General features: G+C 42.2%; 1 protein-coding gene across 3 annotated transcripts in view; it reads right to left on the bottom strand.

The window, feature by feature from the left end:
* Positions 1–467: 467 nt before the first annotated feature.
* The window catches only part of CTSA (cathepsin A), a 144,193-nt gene continuing 123,798 nt past the window's right edge, over positions 468–20,862 (bottom strand). For all 3 annotated transcript variants that reach the window (XM_085845389.1, XM_085845390.1, XM_085845391.1), the window contains exons 11-15: positions 19,048–19,196; positions 13,386–13,461; positions 13,068–13,157; positions 3,710–3,808; positions 468–2,474 (exon numbers count right to left, since the gene is read on the bottom strand). In XM_085845389.1, the coding sequence (XP_085701515.1) occupies positions 2,391–2,474; positions 3,710–3,808; positions 13,068–13,157; positions 13,386–13,461; positions 19,048–19,196 (498 nt within the window). In that variant the 3' untranslated portion in view covers positions 468–2,390. The remainder of the gene's footprint in view (positions 2,475–3,709; positions 3,809–13,067; positions 13,158–13,385; positions 13,462–19,047; positions 19,197–20,862) is intronic.

Raw genomic sequence — 20,862 nt, 5'->3', positions numbered from 1 at the left:
ATCATTAAAAAAAAAATCACATTCCCCATGAGGAGAACTTGCCATGTACCAAGTTTAATTTTTTTCCTTAGTGCAGTTTCAGAGATAAAGAGCTTCCAACGTTTTGCGTTTCTCCAACATGGATGCCGCACCACGTGACTTATGACGTCATAATTATCATTAAAACATTTTGCATGAGTAGTCGCACCAATGGTGAAAATTGTCTCAATCTGACAAGCGGTTGCGGAGAAAAACACGCAAGTTCTGTGCGGACAAACAAGCAAACAGAAAACACGTGGTTCATACAATATAATGGCCAAGAAAAAGTTCAAAATTGTTCACTTTATAACTTTACATCAGCTTTCCACAAAAAATACCGTCTGAACAACCAGTAATCAGCAATTTAAGCATTTTCTTCAATAAAGTAATTGTTCGTAGCACATTTAAACTTCAGATGTGAGATTTCCATAAATTATGACAGCATCATATAACTTGAGCCCAAATCATTTATTGCGATAACCATAATTCACAAATTTACAAAAATCATTCACGAGCAACCTGGAGTTATTCAATGTTTGTTCACTTTCAAACAGACGAGGTCTAGGGGCCTTAGAAACGTTTTCCCAAGATGAGGCAAATGACTGTTGCGAACAATAAAAGAACAAACATGTCTCGGTCAACTTCCGGAGGATTCTAGATCATTACAAATAGACCATTTAGGAGAGTTGGGAAAGAGGATACCATTTTGGGAAAGGGGGGATGGTACCATTTTGGGAAAGGTGGGGGGGTACCATTTTGGGAAAGGGGGGGTACCATTTTGGGAAAGGGGGGGGTACCATTTCGGGAAAGGGGGGGTACCATTTTGGTGGGATTTTTGCAATTGCCACCAAACGGAATGGAGAAATATCCAATAACAGAATGTGTCACCTCACTAATTCACAACAGTCTATTTCATTTAAAGTAGGGTGCACTGAAATATCACTCACACTTTGTACCAAATGTTGTTAGATTGTGTAATATTTCATGGTTTCTCATTCGGGGCGAGTGCAGGTTCGGTCGTGAATTTGGCCCTCATGTGGTACTCACGCTGTCCCAGAATGGTTATATTATATTTGTGTTGTCACTTGTCACTCAGCCTGGCCATGGCAGGTGTTGTCACCTGGCTATGGCAGGTTATTAACATTCCTGTCCTTGAACCAATTATAGTCAGGAAAGGTGAGGTGGAGGTGGGAGATTTTGCCTTTGCAAGGGCAGCACTTTAATGCCCATGGCAAGTTACATTAAAGGCATTCAGGGGCTGCGTCAGATGGGGATTGGGGAGGAAGTTTTGCCCCCTCCATTAGCTCGCTGGGTTCAGCTCCCCCCTCCAATCAAGCAGTAACATGGCAATTCTCCCCTACTCGCTGTTTTCCAGAAACGTAGTATTTAAACCTTAATATTGTTACCCACAGTCAGAGCACAATCCCGAATCTCACACATCCATAACCACTCCCATAAATTCACAAGACAGCAGGATGGAAAGGTGTGTTCCTATTTTGGTAGACGAAAGGGTCCTCACCACGGTTTCTCAAGTCAATTGCGCAGCATTGCTCATGATATCATAAAACACCTTGACAAAGCACTCAATACACTGAAGACTTATGGGCTGTGCTGTCCCAATACTTGTGGCACTATCATGCATGCAAGTATATATATATATATATATATATATATATATATATATATATATATATATATATATATATATATATATATATATATACATACACACACACATACACATGAGGAAGAGGAGGAGATTGGGACCGTACTCTGTGCAGAGCGTTGGTGCTGCTTTAAGTAGTCTCCTTGGCTCTTGGGCACAATCCGAGACGGGTCGCCACTCCGACACAGTATAGCAGCAAGCTGGCACTCATTTTGCCGACCTCGGAAGGATGACAGGTCGAGTTAACCCCACCTGGTATTAATTCAACAGCTGAGCGGGATTTGAACTCAGGACCCTTGGATCCAAAGCCCACCACCCTAATCATTAAGCCAACACCAAGCATGTATATACATGACAAGAGGTGTATTCTGAGCCAAATACCAAAAGGCACGTTACACGTGTGACCAATAAAAGATCTCAGACAATGCATCGGTTGAAGAAAAGCTTTAAAACGGGCCACAAAAGAAAAGGGAAGCTGAGATTCTGCTAAAGCACAACAATAGGGTTTTGTAACTACATCACATTGCACACAACCAATTTTGCCAATGTTTTGCGTAGAGATGGATTAAATCAAGGGAATGGGATGAAGCAGCAGCATTTATCATTGACTTTGATCCTGCATTGCACAAATCAAATAAAACTACAGTGATAGCCCAGATGTGGCTTCACACAAAATGGCGTACATTTCATAAGAGACGTCTTATTGTTAGAACGGCTGCTTTTGGATAAAGCGCGAAAACATTGCAAATGCAGCTTCGGGTTTATCCGTTGGCACCATATGTCCAGCACCCTGAAAAATACAAGCATTCAAAGCATTAGAAACATTTTTTTAATTGGAAGATTTAAACATTTGAGAATGGACCATATGCAGGAAGGATATCAACTTTCAGTGGGACTGAAACTGGATCGTCAAGTCAAACGACATTTATGAATAAACCTGATCGGACCAAAATCTCTCTCAACCAACAGGAGACAATCAAAGCAGCTGGTGGATCATAATCTTTCACATGATGTAACACACTGTGTAATGAAAATTCATTTCCATCATTGGCAATGAATCAAGGTTAATCAAGGCCTTGTGGGATTAGATTTGCTACTTTAAGCATACGAGTAAAGAGTCTTCTGTCATATGCAGTGCATGGCTACGAGTAGCATCATTGGCTGAGGGGGGGGGGAATGGCTGTGCCGCTGATGCAATGCCCTCTGCTGGTTTAGGCTGGAATTTATAATTTGTTCATGGTGCCAGGTACAGCTCACAGACTTCGCGAAGGACACCGTGGAATGCTTCACGTCCACTAAGTAATTCCGGCAGACGGGACATCTAATTTAACATCCATCCGAGCCACGGCACACACGTTGATGAATCACCCTGCCTGCAAAACACTGGGATGATAGTTTATAGCTGGGTCAGGATTCAAACCCAGGCAAGACAGCTTGGAGGTGAATGCGTGTACCTTTCGTCTCGGCTATCCTGTCAACACCACAGGTGGTAATACAAAGTGTCCAATGTCCTTGCGAGTTTAGAAGATTGTTCCTCAGATCTTTCTATTCAAATTGGTTAAGCTACAGCATCCTGAGACAGCACGAATCAAAATTGCTGCTCGTGTCCGAAACATCACTTCTTCTTCTTCTTCCCTACGGTGGTTACCATACCCCTCAACATACGGTTGAGAGAATTTGTTCTGCATTTATTACACTTTTAGCTCATGCATAATAATCGTTCAGTTGCCATTATAATGAATAGGATCGGTGGCCAAGATTGAAAAGTTTGTTGGTAGGAATGAATCTCCGACGGCAATTTTTGACAGCTGGTCCCAGTCTCATTCTCAAACAGCTCAACTTAAGCACCTGGCTGGAGAAAAACCATGGTTTCCACTTCCAGACATCACCAGGAGTAACGAATCAGGTCTCTGGTACCAAAAACGAGCTGGTAATGCCACTTGATGAGATAAATCGGGGCAATGTCACAACATCGCCCGAAATGAAAAGCTACATTAGTTATACCATGCATGATGTAATACTTACTTTGACTGTAAGAAGACTCAAGTTTGTGAATTCCTTCACAAAGCCAGCAACCTGGTTTGTAACCTTTCCAATCAGCCAAGGTCGACGCTGGACCTCCACCTAGAAAGACAGCAGATCCATCGACTGCGTTATGGAAGCGGGGGCAACCTTGTTGAACCGACACTCTTTAAGGAGAAACGTATTGGTCTGAAAATGTTTTTTTTTTTTTTTTACAGTGAGTAAACTGATACAATTTTAAAAAGGGCTGTGTTGTAATGAAGCTGTCTTTAAAATAATTTGGTGCTCACCTGAATCATCAGCCCAAAGGTTGCAGCTTATTGGGCTCATTAAGGTTTTAATAGGTTACAGCACCAAGAAAATGTCATAACCACAATAACTTGCCACGTGTCGGTTGATGATTTGTACATCAATGAAAAATATTCTGTGTCACTAATCATCTAAATTCTAAAACAATAAAACAAATTGAACTTTGTGTTGAGGTTTCTCCATCTCCAAATTAATTTATCTTTTTGCTTTTCAAAATGGCAAAATTCAATCAGCAAGTGGAAGCATGTCCTCCGGGGGGGCATGGTAAGAATGTGGTGAGTGAGCGTATAAAAGGTCCAAGGAGAACGTGTGCAGGATTAGAGAGAATCAAGTCAGAATGAGGTTAAGTGTTTGCATCAAGCCAGGATGAGGCTAACCTGACACATCAAGCAAAGATGAGGCTAACCTGACACATCAAGCTAGGATGATGCTAACCCAACACAATAAGCTAGGATGAGGCTAACCCGGTACAACAACCGAGCATGAGGCTAACCTGTCACATCAAGTTGAGGTCTCAAGTGCTTAAAAAGTCGGCACACTGTTTTTTTTAAATTAGAAGCACGACATGACAGCTGAAACCACTTTGAGCAACTCAACTGGCTTCAATTTTTTTTTTAAACACCAACAAGAGGTTCAGCTTTTGGATACATTGAGCGTGCTCAAACAGTGATGAAGATGGGAAGACTTGACAAGCCGTGCTGATTGCACACAGACACTTATACCACCAGGCCATACCATTATGATGATATATAATGCAATACAAAACAACATCTGCTCACTGGGTCTCAATAACCGATAAGACCAAAAAACAACAATGAAATGCCTTGCTCGGCATGGTAACAGATAGTATTGTCATAGTTATAAAGCACCTGATTGAGTAACGTCAGAACACTTAAGTTACAGAGAGAAGGAAAAACAATTCCACAACACCCTAATAAATGGAAAACATTATTGCATTGTCCCATCTACAAAACTTCCGGTAATTATAACAAAGCTTTTCACACTCATCTCCCGCTCTGCCGCCCTTTCGATTAACCTCAGGGATGTAATAGCAGAGTCTAGACAATGGATTAAATGTTGATAAAGACTTGAGAACAAAGTTATTTTGCACAAAGCATCCACTGAAATGCCACCGAGCCAGACGCAAGACAAAACTGGCCTGCACCGATAATGCTGCAAATGCAATTTGGTTTTTCCGAGAATGAATGAACAAATAAATGGAACAACAAAACACCGATTCAACGTCAAAAGAACATCTTAAGACCTCGTGACCAAAACGCATCACGGTACGTTGATCACAGGTCGAAGTGTTGCACGAGATGTCTGATGCACATCTGGAATGTCGAGCCTCATCGGCCAGGGGGGTCCTCTGGCCCCATGAGCCAAGGAGTAATCATAGTCTTCAACCAAATCATAGCATGCACCAGTGCCATAAAGAAGGTCCAGTCCCAACATTTTTTTTTTTAAGATATAAAAGTCATAGCACAATGCTGTCATCAATATGGTAGTCAAATAATTCATTTTTAAATACTTAGCATGTTAATGTACTTTCTTCTGTTACGAACCCGACCCCCCGCTCTAGTCTTCTGCACCCCACACCCTTCATGGCAAATCATCTTTTTGACAAATGAATGACAGTGCTGTCAATCGTCACCCCATGCTTCCTCCCACACCTAACCTTGCTCAGTTCTAGTCTCCTTGACCCTCCATCCCACCCCCACCCCTTTCCTTTCTGCCATTCATCCTCTCATGTGTGACGTCATAGTCTCCGTTCCCCTTTGATCCCGTCAATCCGTAAACCTGCTGCTCGCCTTGTTTAGTTCTTCAACGAGCGAGATTTATGTTGGGGGGGGGGGAATAAAGCATGCAATTAAATATTTAATGACTCTAAAATGACCGGTGAGATGCAGCTTTAAAGACGAGTCAAAAGGATCGAGTCTCGTCGAGTCTTACCTTTGAAAATCACAAGATGAGTCACGAATCACGTGTGGATCATTCGAATGGAAACCAACAACATATTGTCCCTCCAACATTGAGTACCATTTCCATTGCTACATCAAAATTCCAAGTGCAGACAAGCTATTAGAGATGAAAATTATTCCAGTTATCCTGGGGAAGAAAAATCCAGGAAGGATTCATCCACTTTGTCCTCTCAAATGATTGTCTTATTGACTCCCTTCACGTGGTTGCAGGCTTTAGAAAGAAAAAAAGCATCAGTCATGCTATTCATTTGTTAGCCGAGTGGTTTTCCTGTCCATGTTTTTGCTACAACTTCTGTTCCCATGAATGAATAATCATATCAATGAGAGATTGTAAATATTATACATCCGAAGCCCACAAGAGGGCAGTATGAACTTCCTACATATGGAAAAAAACAAAGAGGAACAAATGGGTGGAGGTGAGCAGTGATTCTGGATTTTGGCAGTTTTACCAGAAGAGGGATGCTGGCAGACCGTGTGCGCCCTGCAGAAAACTGGGGGTTGGCGGAGAAGCAAAGCAAGGAGAGGGCATAGGGTGCAAGACCAGAAAAGAGGCAGCAGCAGACAGATCACCGATCTATCGGCGACGTGAAAGTGATAAACCCATTGAATCAACTTCATTGCGGGAGATTCCAAAAATCTCAAAGGCCTTAGCTTCCACGGCATCAATCTGAGAAAGGTGTGAGGCGAGGGGGAGGAGAGGAGAGTATATAGCCCAGAGGGGAGAGCAGTACTCCATCAGCTGCAGATGAAGTCCTTGGAGGTGGATAGGAGTTCAGATGTGCCAAAGAAGGACTTTATACGATGGAGGATTCTCAGTTGGCAACTGGCTTTGGAGGCCAAATTAGAAGTGTGGTTTGTCCAAGAAAGATCATGGCTGATGGTGAGACCCAAAAGTTTGAGTGAGTGAACTTCCATGGAAGGATTGTTGGCAGGGTATGCCATTTAATCCAGAAGAAACAGGAAGTCAGCAAGCCATGTGTAGAGTTCGTCCTTGATGCCATAGGCAGCCTGGTGTTGGCTCAGTGGTTCGGGTGGCGGCTTAGGATCCTAGGGTCCTGAGTTCAAGCCCTGTCGGCCCCTGAATTAATACACCAGGGGGTTGACTCAGCCTGTCATCCTTCCGAGGTCGGCGAAATTAGTACCAGTTCCAGTGTGTGTACTGGTAGAGGGGCACTGCATCAGCGACACAGTCGCGCTTCAAGAAACGATAGCTACCCCGGCAGCTAAGCTGCCATATGACCACCACCATGCCATAGATAGGGTGCCAGACTGTATGGGCGTGCTCCTAACTGCATGGAAAATCCTGTTTGAAGCAACATCTGCTGACTTTTACTTACTCTTTCAAGGAAGTAAACATGCGATTCTCAGATAGTGACACGAATCAGAACTTATTTTAATTTATCTTTAATAACATCGTAACCCATCTTTTGTTACGATACGCCAAGTCCCATCACCAGTGGGCAAATTACTTCCATTACCTACTCAATCAAACAATGAAAGTCTGACAATTACTGATCGTATGATAGTTTTTCTTTGACAACTGGTCCATTGGTAACAAGAGTTTTATTGGTTGTCGTTCATTAGGCTAATATGCCAGAATGCTGCACAACTGCATATTTATTGACGATTATGGAACACTGGTTCTTGGCAGTCAGTCACTGTGTTTGGAAAGCAAGTTGTTGAGTGACTGATATTTGTGGTTTAACTTACTATGAGCAATTGGAATCTCTGACAGTGAAGAATATATCATATTCATATGGTAGTTGTGGTGAGTTTTTGTTTGGTAACAGAAATTGCTTCCTGCAGAATCATACCCTCCTTCCTTGAGCATATTTGATGTGCAAGATTAAACTTGCATACTTTCTCTGTTCAAGCTCTGATATGTTTGCAACTAAATACCTTGAAAAGATTATCCCAAGTGTCTTTTGATATCCTACTATACTCGCGTACTACAGAAGTCATTTAAGATGCAAAATCAATTCCGGCTGACATTCAGTTGCAGATCAACAAGGTTATACAATTTTGGCGTCCACATCATAATGGGCCATCGATCCAACGACCCTTGCCTTTTCAAGGCAGTAATTTCGAACTTGGTCAGAGTACCGGCAGACAACGGCCCGTTATTTTTGACATGCACAATGAGATCCTTCACGGCCACCGGTGAAAATGAGCACACAGGACAGCCGGCTTAACATCCACTCCGAGGGACGGTGCACTTCGCGATGCAATGCCCTGCCTGCGAAGCACCAGTCTGACATTTTATAGCCAGGCTGGAAATCAAACCCAGACTACACAGATAAAAAAACAAGGACACAACATCTGAGTGATACCCATCAACTCATGCATCATTACCAATAAGACCAGGTTAAAATGCCACATTGTAGTTTTGCACGTGTAATTAGCGGGGGAGAAGCTATCTGACACAGATAACTAGGGGTCACATTGAGTTGCCGTTTTTCTTCAAGGTGTTAAAGTATTATGTACTCAAACATTCAAAAATTGTGGCAACAAGCATGGCGTGTGTGATGTTTCACGTCAACAAACACCTCGAGGAAACAGCCAACCAGACAGACGCGAGCAACTTGGCACAGATGTTCCGACTTCGTTTTAGATCTCGCTTGCACAAAGCCGCTTGCTTAAACTTGTTGAACGTAAGCACGTCACAATAATGTTTACTTACCGTAGTCTACATTAAATTAATAATATTGTGACGTCCACAGGACTTGAACAGTCCCACCAACGTAGAATGAGCCGAAACGATGGAACGAAACGACCCTGCTGATTCCGTGTTAGAATAGTGCAACAGGTGTAAATTGACTGTCCAGACACACAGAAACGTGAATCAACTTGTTGCCAACTCTGGATATCGATAGTATGGCCGCCATGACAGTTTACAAAATGGTCGCCATTAAATACACTTTTCGTCATATTTCAGCCGCAAATTGACATGAAATTACAAAATTAGGGTCGATTTCCATGTTTTTGAGCATGCCTGAGCTGATGGGAGTATAGAAAAAAAATTGCTCCATCCATTTTCTAAAAATAATATGACTTGTTTTTCACTATATTATTTTTAAAGAAATGTTCAGGCTCGAATTAGAATGTCTGATTATACAAACCACAATCAATGAATTTTACAACTTTGCTATAAAATGAACCTAAACTACATAACTGTGTGTTTTTCTGTTACCCAGGACTAACTGAAAAATGAAAGCTGCAAGATTTCTCACAGGGGGTTCAAGGGATCGAGAAGAAGAAGAGCATGTAGACTGGAATAAATGCTTTATTTGCCAGGACAGTTCAAAAACTAGCAAGTCAACGCCACTTCGAAAGACTACAATCGTTGGTGTGAAAACTGTAGCTGAATGTTGCAAAGAAAGAGAGAAATATAATGACGCTAAATATGTTGACTCATTCTCAAGAATCAGAAAATATTCTGTACCGGAGCACGTCGAAAAGATTCAATGGCACAAATTCTGCTATAGTGACTTTACTCACGCACAAAAAATAGACAGACTGAAGTCAAGGATTCAGCCACAATCTGTGACTTACGCAGAAGAGATACCCACAATATCAGGTTCCTCAGAGAAATACCATGTCCCAAAGTCACTAAGATCCGCGCACAGCGCTATGGATTGGTCAAAATGCGCTTTCTGCCAGACTGACATTCCTGGAAAAGCTGGTGTCCTGACAAATGTTGAATTTGATCACACATCATCCAGGATGCTTAGTTTGGCCCAATTTGACCCCACCATGCGTCACAGGTTTGCAGGTGTTTCAGACTTGATGGCAGCTGAAGGTAAATATCACCTCAAGTGTTATGTTTCTTTTCGCAGAAAGTATAAAAAGGAGAGTGGAGAGAAAAACCAGTCTCCTGAAAGCATCTGTTTCAGAAATGTGATGAACCAGCTTGAGAAAGAGCTGCAGAAGGGACATGTGTTTACCCTGAAAAACATCTGGGAACACTACAGCATGCTGTTATTGAATGATTTTGGAATTGAGGCTGGAGCCTACAAAAGCTACAATTTCAAGCAGAAAGTGGAGGTTCACTTTGGTAGTGACAAGGTGACATTCGTGCAGCCATTGGATGTCACAAAACCCCTCATAGTTGCGTCCTCAACTGTGACAAAGTTTGCCATGAGAACCGCCGTGAATGATTTATCTGAAGAAGGTGAAAGTTCTGAAGAAGATGAATTGGCCCAGTGCAGTCTGCCTCATCATGAGAACGAAATCCTTAGCTGGATCTTCAGAGTGGGCATAAAGATTTACAGTGACGTAAAACACTCTCCAGGGCATAGCATTATCGGTGGACTGAACACAGAAAATGCAGAGCGAATTGTACCTGAAACCCTGTACATGCTTGTAAAGCTTCTTTGTGGTGGTGACAGCACTGACAAGATGGACAATGAAGAAGCGGATGAGACAGATACCAAGAACAAAGTTCTGAGCATCTGCCAAGACATTATTCATGTGGCTTCAGGACACTGATGTCCTCATTCTCCTTGTTGCCTATCAGCCGCATCTCAGTCCCTTTCTCTGGATGAATGCAGGGACACCCAAAAAGCAACACTACATTCCCATTGACTCCATCAATATCCCAAATTCGCAGAGGGAGTCACTTCTGGCATTTAATGCAGTGACAGGTTCAGACAGCACAAGCCAGTTTGCTGGAATTGCGAAGCGCTCTGCATGGGCTGTCTTTCAAAACAACTCCCACCTGTTGAATAACCTAGGCAAAGAGGAAATTCCTGATGAGAATGTGATTGCAGATGCTGAGTCATTTGTCTGCAGGCTTTATGACCCTCATGGCCAAGATAACTCAATTCAGCGAGTAAGATGTGATCTGTTTCTCAGTCTGACCAAAGCTATTGAGAATCTGCCTCCAACTCGCGATGCTCTGATTCTACACATCAAACGAGTGCACTACCAGACTTTTGTGTGGAGAAGAGCCTTGGAATCTGAACCACATCTACCTGCACCTGAGAACTGTGGGTGGGAACAGGTCGTCAAAGATGGCAACGAGACATTTCAGCCGTGACTCATGACTGCACAGCCTATTACTGCTTACTGTGTAGAACTGACGACATGCAAATGCCGTGGGTCATGCTCAACTCGACGGTGCAAATGTACACGGAATGGACTGCCTTGCACGAAAGCATGTGGATGCAAAGCCCTTTGTAGGAACCCGTTCAGTGTACAAGTCGATCAATAGCTCTGAAAATTGTACTTGGGTGTTCTCACAACACTTTTCTCTTCTGCAAAGCAACGTAATTTTGTGTTAGAAAGAATCTGACAGCTGTTGAAATAACCTTTGACTGACTGTAAACCCATCTCCATCAATAGTGCTAAACATTTTCTTTTTCACATTTGTTGCTCGTATGTGCATTTTCAATTTCGTCTTTAAGTTGTCAATTATGTGAAAAGTTGTGATCCAGTACAAAAATAAAGCACAAAATAGTGTTCCTCGTGTCAGATTACATAGTATTTCACAATCATGACAAATTTCTGGCTAGTACAATTTGCAGTAAGAAAAAGACTAAATCTGATGGCGGCCATTTTGATTACTGTCATGGCGGCCATAATATTCAGATGCAGACTTGGCAACAAGTGGAACTAGACTTGGTCATGCCTAGACTCTTCAAAAACACCAGTTGCACCATTCTAACATGAAATCAGCAGCGAACCTATTTTCTAGGCTAGCTACAGATTTTGGCTTCTAGACTAAGGCGGTTTATTTATTTATAACCCAAACATGGCGGTTCTAATCGCTCTACCGCAAACGGAATGAGGAAGGTGGCACGAGTCACTTTTCACTGAGTTGATGATGTTTATTTGTTTTTACTATTAACAGAAATAACAAGACTCGGCAAGAAAAGGGATCCGGGGCGATTCGACGGGATGGTGTGGGATCGGGCGTGGGGAAAAACACAGACAATTCCAATGAATATACAGATCTCAAACCTTCTAAGGCGCCAAGCACACACACACACACACACACACACACACACACACACACACACACACACACACACACACACACACACACACACACACACACACACACACACACACACACACACACACACACACACACACACACACACACACACACACACACACACACCGTAGCTATTTCTGGTGGTCAGGCTGAACCGTGGTGTGGACGCAACTGTCCCTGGATCGGCGTTGGACGAGCTGGCCTTGCTCTCGTCAGGGGGGCAGGAGAAACCGTGGTGCTGTCGACCTCCTGGTCCTGGCCCAAGTCCGCTCACAGCCACCAGGGAACCAGTTCTGGCGCCAAGTTGCGAGCAGGAGAGGGAGGCAGGTCCGCCCGCCGTTCAACCCCGTACTTCGAGTCAGCAGAACCCCAGAGCCAACCAAGGTGAGGCACGAGGCTCAGCAAGGCTCCAAGACACGATGAAGAACACGATCGAATCAGCACAACAACAAGGACGCTCTCCGCGCAACAGCCTCCACACCAAAAAAACACGATCGTTTTGTCCCGATCTTCTTCCTCTTCCTTTTCGACCCCAAACAGAACCTTTTTATCCTCCTGTCCTCGTCACTTCCAATCGAGCCGTTTATTGGCCCACCGCCGTTGCCTTCTGCCAATCGTGATCACGGGGCGGAGCCATCCGCTGCACTGTCCTGTGACATCACGGCCAGTCTCCAGAGAATACCAAAAGGGGTTTACGCAGACACACTTACCCTATCCCGTGTCCCTATCTAATTACGTGACAATTATCATTTCCCCCTTGAAGAAATGAACATTTACTAGACAACTTATCACCACTGAATTGCTACTTATTACATCGAGATCCTGGTAATCTCGAACAGCATGGCATACCTAATTAAACATCCTAATTACCCTTTGAATGCATACCCCTCCTCAAACGTAACAATATAATGCAGACACAAATGTCCTATCGCATGAAGTTCCATTTTGCATGTCGAAGAGCAAAGTGGAATAAACAACTCTAAACTGGTAAAAAAAAAAAAAAAAAAAAAAAAAAATAAATAAGAGTTTAAAAAATATTTACATCATCATACTTCAACCATCAGTTTGTTACCTTCTGCTGCAAAGACTCCACAAACCACTGTTCTCCCAAGAAGTTGCAAGCCATGTCCACATCGCCATTGTAGAAGAGGATGCGGTATTTCTGCAGTGGGATAGTTCCAGTATAAAGTTTCAGGAATTGATGTTCCGAGTATTTTTGCATGAGAATGAGGTAAACGAGGTAATTTAAGAAATAGAATGGAACAGATTGTTAACTACACAAGTACAGTTTGCAAATTATCATAATCATTGCATATCCATGAAGATTATGTGATAATATTATGTATGACTGAGTCTTGCTCATGATGCTTTAAAGATTAAAGGTACGAACCATTGATGACAACAATTTCAGGTACTGTTGTGTCATGTTTTCATAGAGAGTCTTGTAATGCAGGCCCACGTCATAACTGTGGTTGGGTGAACATCATAAAGTTATTGCAGATGAGAATGTTAATAAAACTTTTTTTTTTGGGTTACTACAGTAAGGGTGAAACAATGAGAAGGGAAAAGGGAAGACTGACAATGAGGGAGAAGAGGGCAGGACCATCATTGAGGAAGAAAAATGGGGAGGGGGGAGGCTGAGAGTGCTGATGAGACACACATTGTACCTTATGAGTACAAACAAGGATAAAGGGAGGGGGGAATAAGAGGCAACAATGCTCACAAGGAAGAAAGGGGAGAGAAAGAGCACTGTCGAGGAGGAGAAACGACGACGACCGCGGCGACGACGATGGCAGGGGGCAGAAGACTAAGTATCATCAAAAGCACCTTTATGTACATTGAGCGAGTGAGCAGAGTGGTGGGAAGAAAATCAATTAGAAAAGGGAACCTTTAAAATGAATGGAAGTTACTTTGTAGAAATCCATTCAGTCATGTGCAGCAGCTGACTGCTTGGTTGAATAATTTCTTGGAATGCAGTGTCCCTACGTCGGATCGCGTTGGAATTTGCGATTTGTTTTTAGGATGCTGGTAACTCGCGTATTCTTTGCAGGAGGTCCTGTGGGATTTTGACCTCCGCAAAACGACAACTATTAGCAGCCGGGTTCTCGGCATAACATCGTATCCTATGGACGGTGCACCTGACCCTACCTGCACCTCACCAGGGTGACAGTTTATAGTCGGACCGCAAAACGAACCCAGACTAGACAGCTCAAAGACAGGAGTGTGCCATCCCCGAGCTATCCTGCCCACCGTATTTGAAGTTGTGTGGGGGAAGGGACTGAACAAGAGTGGAAAATGGGTGACCAAGGTTAGCAAAGGTCAGAGCTATGAAGCTTGCTACGATTTCCACTCGGCTTATAAAAGAAAATCTGCGACAATGACCAGGATTACCTGCAGTTCTTCTCTAACCCCATCAAGTGTGCATGTACGGACAAATTGGTCAAGTGCTGTCACAAAGCACTTAGTACAGGATGAAACCAGTGCTTACAGAAGCTTCATCCCATAACCAAAAATAGCTTTTAAAGTGGAGTTTTAAAGTCAATAGAAGCATTTAAAATAACCAAAAAAAACATTGAAAAGAAGACGCAATAACATCATGAACAGTGTTTTCAACACACGCTTTGCGCTTGGAAGAGATGCTTAGCAGCATCCAACACCCGAAGACATCAGTGTATTGACGAGGGACAAAAACACGATCACAATATAGTCATCCAATTAACCATGGGGGTGGGGGCGGGGGGAGGGTGGCCATACCAATTTATCCACCAGAGAAGAAAACCGAGACAGAGAAGACCATGTTCCAAACCTCTCCCATTGTAGAAAAATCTTGATTACACGCTTGGAGAGACAAACCAAGATAGGCCTTTCGGGCTGTACTTGTGGGAGGCAGAAAGAGCTCACTTTCCCAGACTAACCACCAAAGCCCATCTCAGCCATCCTGGCGACAGGAGATTTAACATTATCTGCATCAACATCACCATATGGTGGTGCTGTCAGCCAGAGTACGAGATAGACAGGGTAATGACGTTTAAAATATTATTTATATATATATATATATATATATATATATATATATATATAAAATCAATTCATATTCACCATTTCCCAAGTGAGATTAATAATAATCATCAGGAAAAGTAGTGCTTGCCAAGTTTATGGCAGGTATGTTTGCTCGGTTCATGGCAGCTCTGAGTTTCCCATATGCAGCTGGTGATGCAACACCAAAAACCATTCGGCTTTTGCAAAGCTCAATCCTCAAAACGAAGCCCAATTGAAAACATCTTAAAAACATCTGTATGATTAATTTTACATTTCAACGAAATACACTCTTGGTGCGTTTTGAGTCTTCCCTCCACCACCGAAGGTGCACGGAGGTTATGTTTTCACCCCTAATCTGTCTGTCTGTGAGCATGCATGATATCTCAAAAAATTATGGCCAGATTCAGACGAAATTTGGTCGACAGGTTGGGTGTGTGACAAGGACGAAATGATTCGATTTTGGTGAAGATCCGAATCCAGATCCAAGAATATTTTAAGTATTTCTTCACCATTGAGGTGATAGGGTTAAAAACGATTTCTAGAAAGATTCTTCAAAAAGTTGTGGATGGATTATAACAAAACTATGTGGATGAGTTGCTTAGGTGACAAGAACAAGTTGATTAGATTTTGGTTGAGGTCCGGATGCAGATCCGTCCTATCAGTGGGATACAAAACGTAAACCGTTTAGCCTGGTGGAGGTATGCGTTCTACTGAGTGCCGTTTTAGTTTACATTTGTCATGCTTCAACGAATTATGACCATTTACAAGGCGACCAAAATAATTACAACAAGTGGTGCCAGGCACAACAAATCCCCGCCCATTTAAGGCATAAAGTTATTTTGGGGATCAAATTTAAATTTGATATATCCTTAACCCGAATGTTGATTATAAGGAATAAAATAAGGAATATTTTAGTCTTAGTTTGAAGTCAATAAAACCATTTTTGACGAAGTTATGAGCGAAAAAGATTTTGACCTTTTCGTGACCTGACCTTGACCTTTGATGTTATTGGACCCAAAAGTTAATGGGGTCGTCCGAGGTTCATTACCCACCTGTGGATACAATTTGACAGTGTTTGAGCCAGCCGTTTTCCCATAAAGTTGTATTTTCGTAACCATGTTTTAGTTTTAATGGAAAATTTGTAATTTTGACCGATGGACATGACCCCCAAAACTTCGGACCCTACCGATTTTCACAAATATGCATTTTTCACTATAGGAATGGGTAGGATTATAAGTGAAAAATAGAATAAGGTTCACTATAAGCTTAGTTTGAAGTAAATCAGATCATTTTTGACGAAGTTATGAGTGAAAAACGATTTCGATCTTTTCGTGACCTTGACCTTGACCTTTGATCCAATTGGACCCAAAAGTTAATGGGGTCGTCCAAGGTTCATTGCCCACCTGTGGATTAAATTTGATAGTGTTTGCTAAAGCAGTTTTGCCGTAAAGTTGCTAACAGACAGACAGACAAACAGACAAACAAACCGGACGATTACAATATCAGGGAGGGGGCGGGATAATAATATTATCAGTATTTTGATAGAAGGTTCACATTCTGTAAGACGCGAACAACATAATTAACAGCCTTTACTTGCAATACAAGTATGCTAATGCCTGGTGTTGGCTTAATGGTTAGAGTGGTAGGCTTGGGATCCTTGGATCCTGAGTTCAAATCCCACTCAGCTGCTGAATTAATACCAGGTGGGGGGTGACGACCTGTCATCCTTCCGAGGTCGGCAAAATGAGTACCAGCTTGGTGGTATCCTGTGTCGGAGTGGCGACCCATCTGGGATTGTGTGCAACAGCCAAGGAGACTGCTTCGGCAGCACCAATTGCTCTGCACAGAGTATGGTCCCAATGGATGGATGATGGACAAGTATACTACGCAATCACAAGTCCTGGGTAATATACGAACAGCTGTGACAATTGCCCACACATGCATTTGACTTGCATCATCACAAATGTTAACAGGAGGCACACGATGAATGGTCATGGGCATGGTCTCATTGCTCAGTTCCAGAAAATGAATGTATGATAATTGCCCATCAGAGTGCATCAGAATGGTTTTAACTGACCTGACCATCAACAAATAAAGTATGACCAAAAGGCGAAAAATTACAATCAACACAAACTAAACGACTGACCAAGCAGATGACCAAAAACAATTTCAACAGATGATCCATAATAAAAACAATAAGGACCACAAATAAATTAGGAACTCGGGAAAAGACGTTTGGCCTGTCATGCTTGTTCCAACCCCACCCCCTTTCCACTCCCCAAATCAATGTCATATTTAATATCAGACAAGTGGAGTTCTAAATATAGGATAAAGATGGGCTTGCAGACAAAAACTACAGTAGAGAATTAAACGGTTTGGCTTTGAGAAGGCCACAGTGCATGCAATCAAAGGCTAGCTCAAACAAACAGGGAAGTTCTCATGTTAAAACAAAAATGAAAGATATTTGTGTAACAATATTTTGAGCTGTAATTAAATAATAGACTTGGCTTTCAAAAAATAAAAAAATAAAATAAATTCTGGACCTTCAAGTAGTCAAAGTGAATGAAAAAAAAATGCTGGTGATAAATCCAAAATACAGAATCATTGCATTTGCAGATCACACTAAATGATCAGGAAACCAAATGTACAAGATTGAGGTTAATGGAGGAATGAGGTGATGTCACGTATGAACTAATAGTGGGGCAGTCAAAGTTGGATACAACAAGCAAGGAAATTAACCAACAGGTAAAAAAGGAAAGAGGAGGGGAAGTGAAAAACACAGCAACCTGTAAGTAAGAGGATTGAATTAGGAAGGGTTCATGGGGGTGGGGGGGGATGGGTAATACAGATTGTTGGTGGGTAAGGGGATGACGTGACTGTGGTGTCTCGCCTTCACGAAGCTCTGGAAGGAAGATTGAGATCGAACAGCTTCATTGAGTTCTGAAGACTGCAGAAGCGAGGATCAAAAGAGGAGGTATGCAGACAATCTGAATTTTAGGAGTTACTGTAAGAACATGTGCATTGTCGATTTGCTGGAGAGGGTCAAAGGACTGAGAGAGAGAGGAGGGAGCTAGATTGGAGGAGAGATGGTGAAAAAAAAAAAAACAAGAGGCCACCAACCCATCTGTGATGTGAAAGCAACAGACCATGCGCTTTTGGTCACATCACGAAAGAATACAATAATTTTGAGAGCTTTAGATTCTACATTCCAGAAAGACAGATGTAATGCTGGGGTGTCATCCCACATGGGAAAGCAGTACTCATGTTAAAAAGAGAAACCAAAATATGGCATCATGTGGAATCATCATGCCATGATGAAACTGGAAAGAAAAGCGAATAAACACTGATACATAAGAAGCAAGTTAATGCTACACAAATTGATGTGAACATCAATGTTGGAAATGTATCCTCCATGAAGAAATGTCATGCTGCATGGCCATGGAGAATCCAACACAAGATAATTCATTTTAAAGGGTTTAACTGAATTAAAATAGCCTGGTGTTGGTTTAGTGGTTAGGGTGGCGGCTTGGGATCCAAGGGTCCTGAGTTCAAGCCCCGTTGGCTGCTGAATTAACACCAGGGGGTTGACTCAGCCTGTCATCCTTCCGAGGTCGGCGAAATGAGTGCCAGTGTACTGGTCCCGGTGTATGCCCCGGTTAGAATAGGTGTACCATATCCCTGTGTGTCGTAAGAGGCGACCAGGGTTGGCGTCAGGAAGGGCATCCGGCCATAAAACATTGCCTCAAGAAAAAGCCAAACCCCTGCACAGCAGGGAAAAATGGCTGTAAAAACGGTCATTTAACTGAATTCAAATATGTTGCATATTTATACAGTGTTCTCTGCATAAACAAGTGAACTGAAATTTCAAAATAAAATGTCGAGCGAGATTCCAAATTTGAAACCTTAAAATGGTTTTTTTTTTTTTTAAACAAATTCTAAAACTTGTGAAAAGTTTTTTCTCATCTCAGCAATGTGATAATTTCCCTAAAATCTCAGATCCCTCAGTTACATACCTGCATACTGTCCAAGGAGGCAACTCGAGAGGTACATGAATGGCCTTGCGCACGTACGCGTTGTTCAGGTATGTCTGTAGATTACTGGTGTTTGTACAAGGAGGGTCCATGGCCACAGATGGGAAGCTAGTACTCAGCTGTAGCAGATACTGCACAAGCCAAAGTGGAGCAACATTGGATACATTTTCAGAGCAACATTTCCAACATAGGAATGTTCATTAAAAAATAATAATAACAATAATAATAATAATCCACAGAACAATTCAGGACTTCAAGAGCCAAAACAAATACAAACTTTTCATTTGCAACAATTGTAAAAACTTTGTTGTTTTTTTGCAAGCTAATTCGATGCAATTGTCATATCTGCAACAAAACAGGCAAGCTTCAAGATATGACCAATTTAAACAGAAAACAGAGCAATTATCAAAATAGATGATAGTACAGTTAGCCAACTATAGCACCAACACGATAATACAAAATTCCTAGGGAATCAGAGGGATGGGCACGATGTGAGGATCAGATAATTATTCAGCTTGATGGGGGTGGAGGGGGAGTTGGTGAGGGGGACCCTGATGAAAATTGGGCGTGACAGTGGGGTGGGGCATGACAATTACGAGGCGCAACGGTGAGGACCCCGACAAATCAATCGGCGTGATAGTGGGACCCCAACGATTAGTCAGCACGATGTGACGATATTGGGCATGACGAAAGAAAAAAAAAAAGAAAGAAAGTAAGGTGTGCATCCATCTAGTACAAGGATGTGCAAATGACAAACCAGCTATTATCATCACATCATTGCCACATTTAAGTGTTCCCCATCTCAGGTGTCTCATTTCCTCAAGTCAACCGCAAGCCTCAGGTATTCCTCCCGATCAATGAAGGTTTGTAAAGCAGCCATTTAATGGGGATGTGTCGGTTGCACAACCTGTTGCAAAAACCATCCTGTGTTTTCACAACCACTTCTACAAAGGCCCATTATTATCAGTGTGTGAGCACCAAAGTGTAAAAGGAATAGCAATAATAATGATAATAATAAAATAATCTTAGCCTCATGACAAATTAGCATGTTTTGAAAGACTACTTTTAAAAATAAAAGCAAAAAAAAAAAACTTTATGCAATCTCGTATTACAGAATGGATAACTCTGCTTTGACCAGACCAAGTCTATGCTTGTAAAGTACTTAAAATGAGCTCAAGAAAATGTATCACTTAATTGTTGGACAGGAAAATGCAAGTTTTGTTTTACAGAATGAAAAACAGAAGGAAAAAAAAACAAAAAAACACAAGAACTAGAAGGGCACTCGGTAGAGCACGTAACCACCCAGATCCGGATTCGGATCTTCACCAAAATCTAACCACTTCGTCCTTGTCACACACCCAACCTGCCCACCAAATTTCAACCGAATCCGTTACCAACTTTTTGAGGTATCCTGCACATAAACAGACAGACAGACAGAGGTGAAAACATAACCTCGGCTCCCCTTCAGTGGGAGGAGGTAAACAAGATGAGACTAAGGCCTTGGTCTTATTATTTCAACACCAGAGACAAGTGTTTACAAAACCCTTCTTACCCCGATCATCTGCCTGCCAGTCTTTCATGAAGTTAAATAGCCCGTTTATTTTGCCTGATCGTTTGTTTTTAACAACTTAGTGTAGAGCTAACACACTTACCGATTCAAAAAAAAGAGTGTGACATGATGTTCCAATTCATAAAGAGTGTGACACGATGCTCCACTTCTATTTTTGTATCCATAGTCGAGGTTCGTGGAAGAGATATAGCACACTGAACAAATCAGGACGCAAAAACATGCATGTA

The sequence above is a fragment of the Eptatretus burgeri genome, chromosome 11 (assembly GCF_056783735.1).
Source record: "Eptatretus burgeri isolate ZD-2024b chromosome 11, Ebu_testis_v1, whole genome shotgun sequence".
Lineage (NCBI taxonomy): Eukaryota > Metazoa > Chordata > Myxini > Myxiniformes > Myxinidae > Eptatretus > Eptatretus burgeri.
The sequence above is the reverse complement of the archived record's forward strand: the minus strand, read 5'-3'. Positions and strand labels throughout refer to the sequence as shown.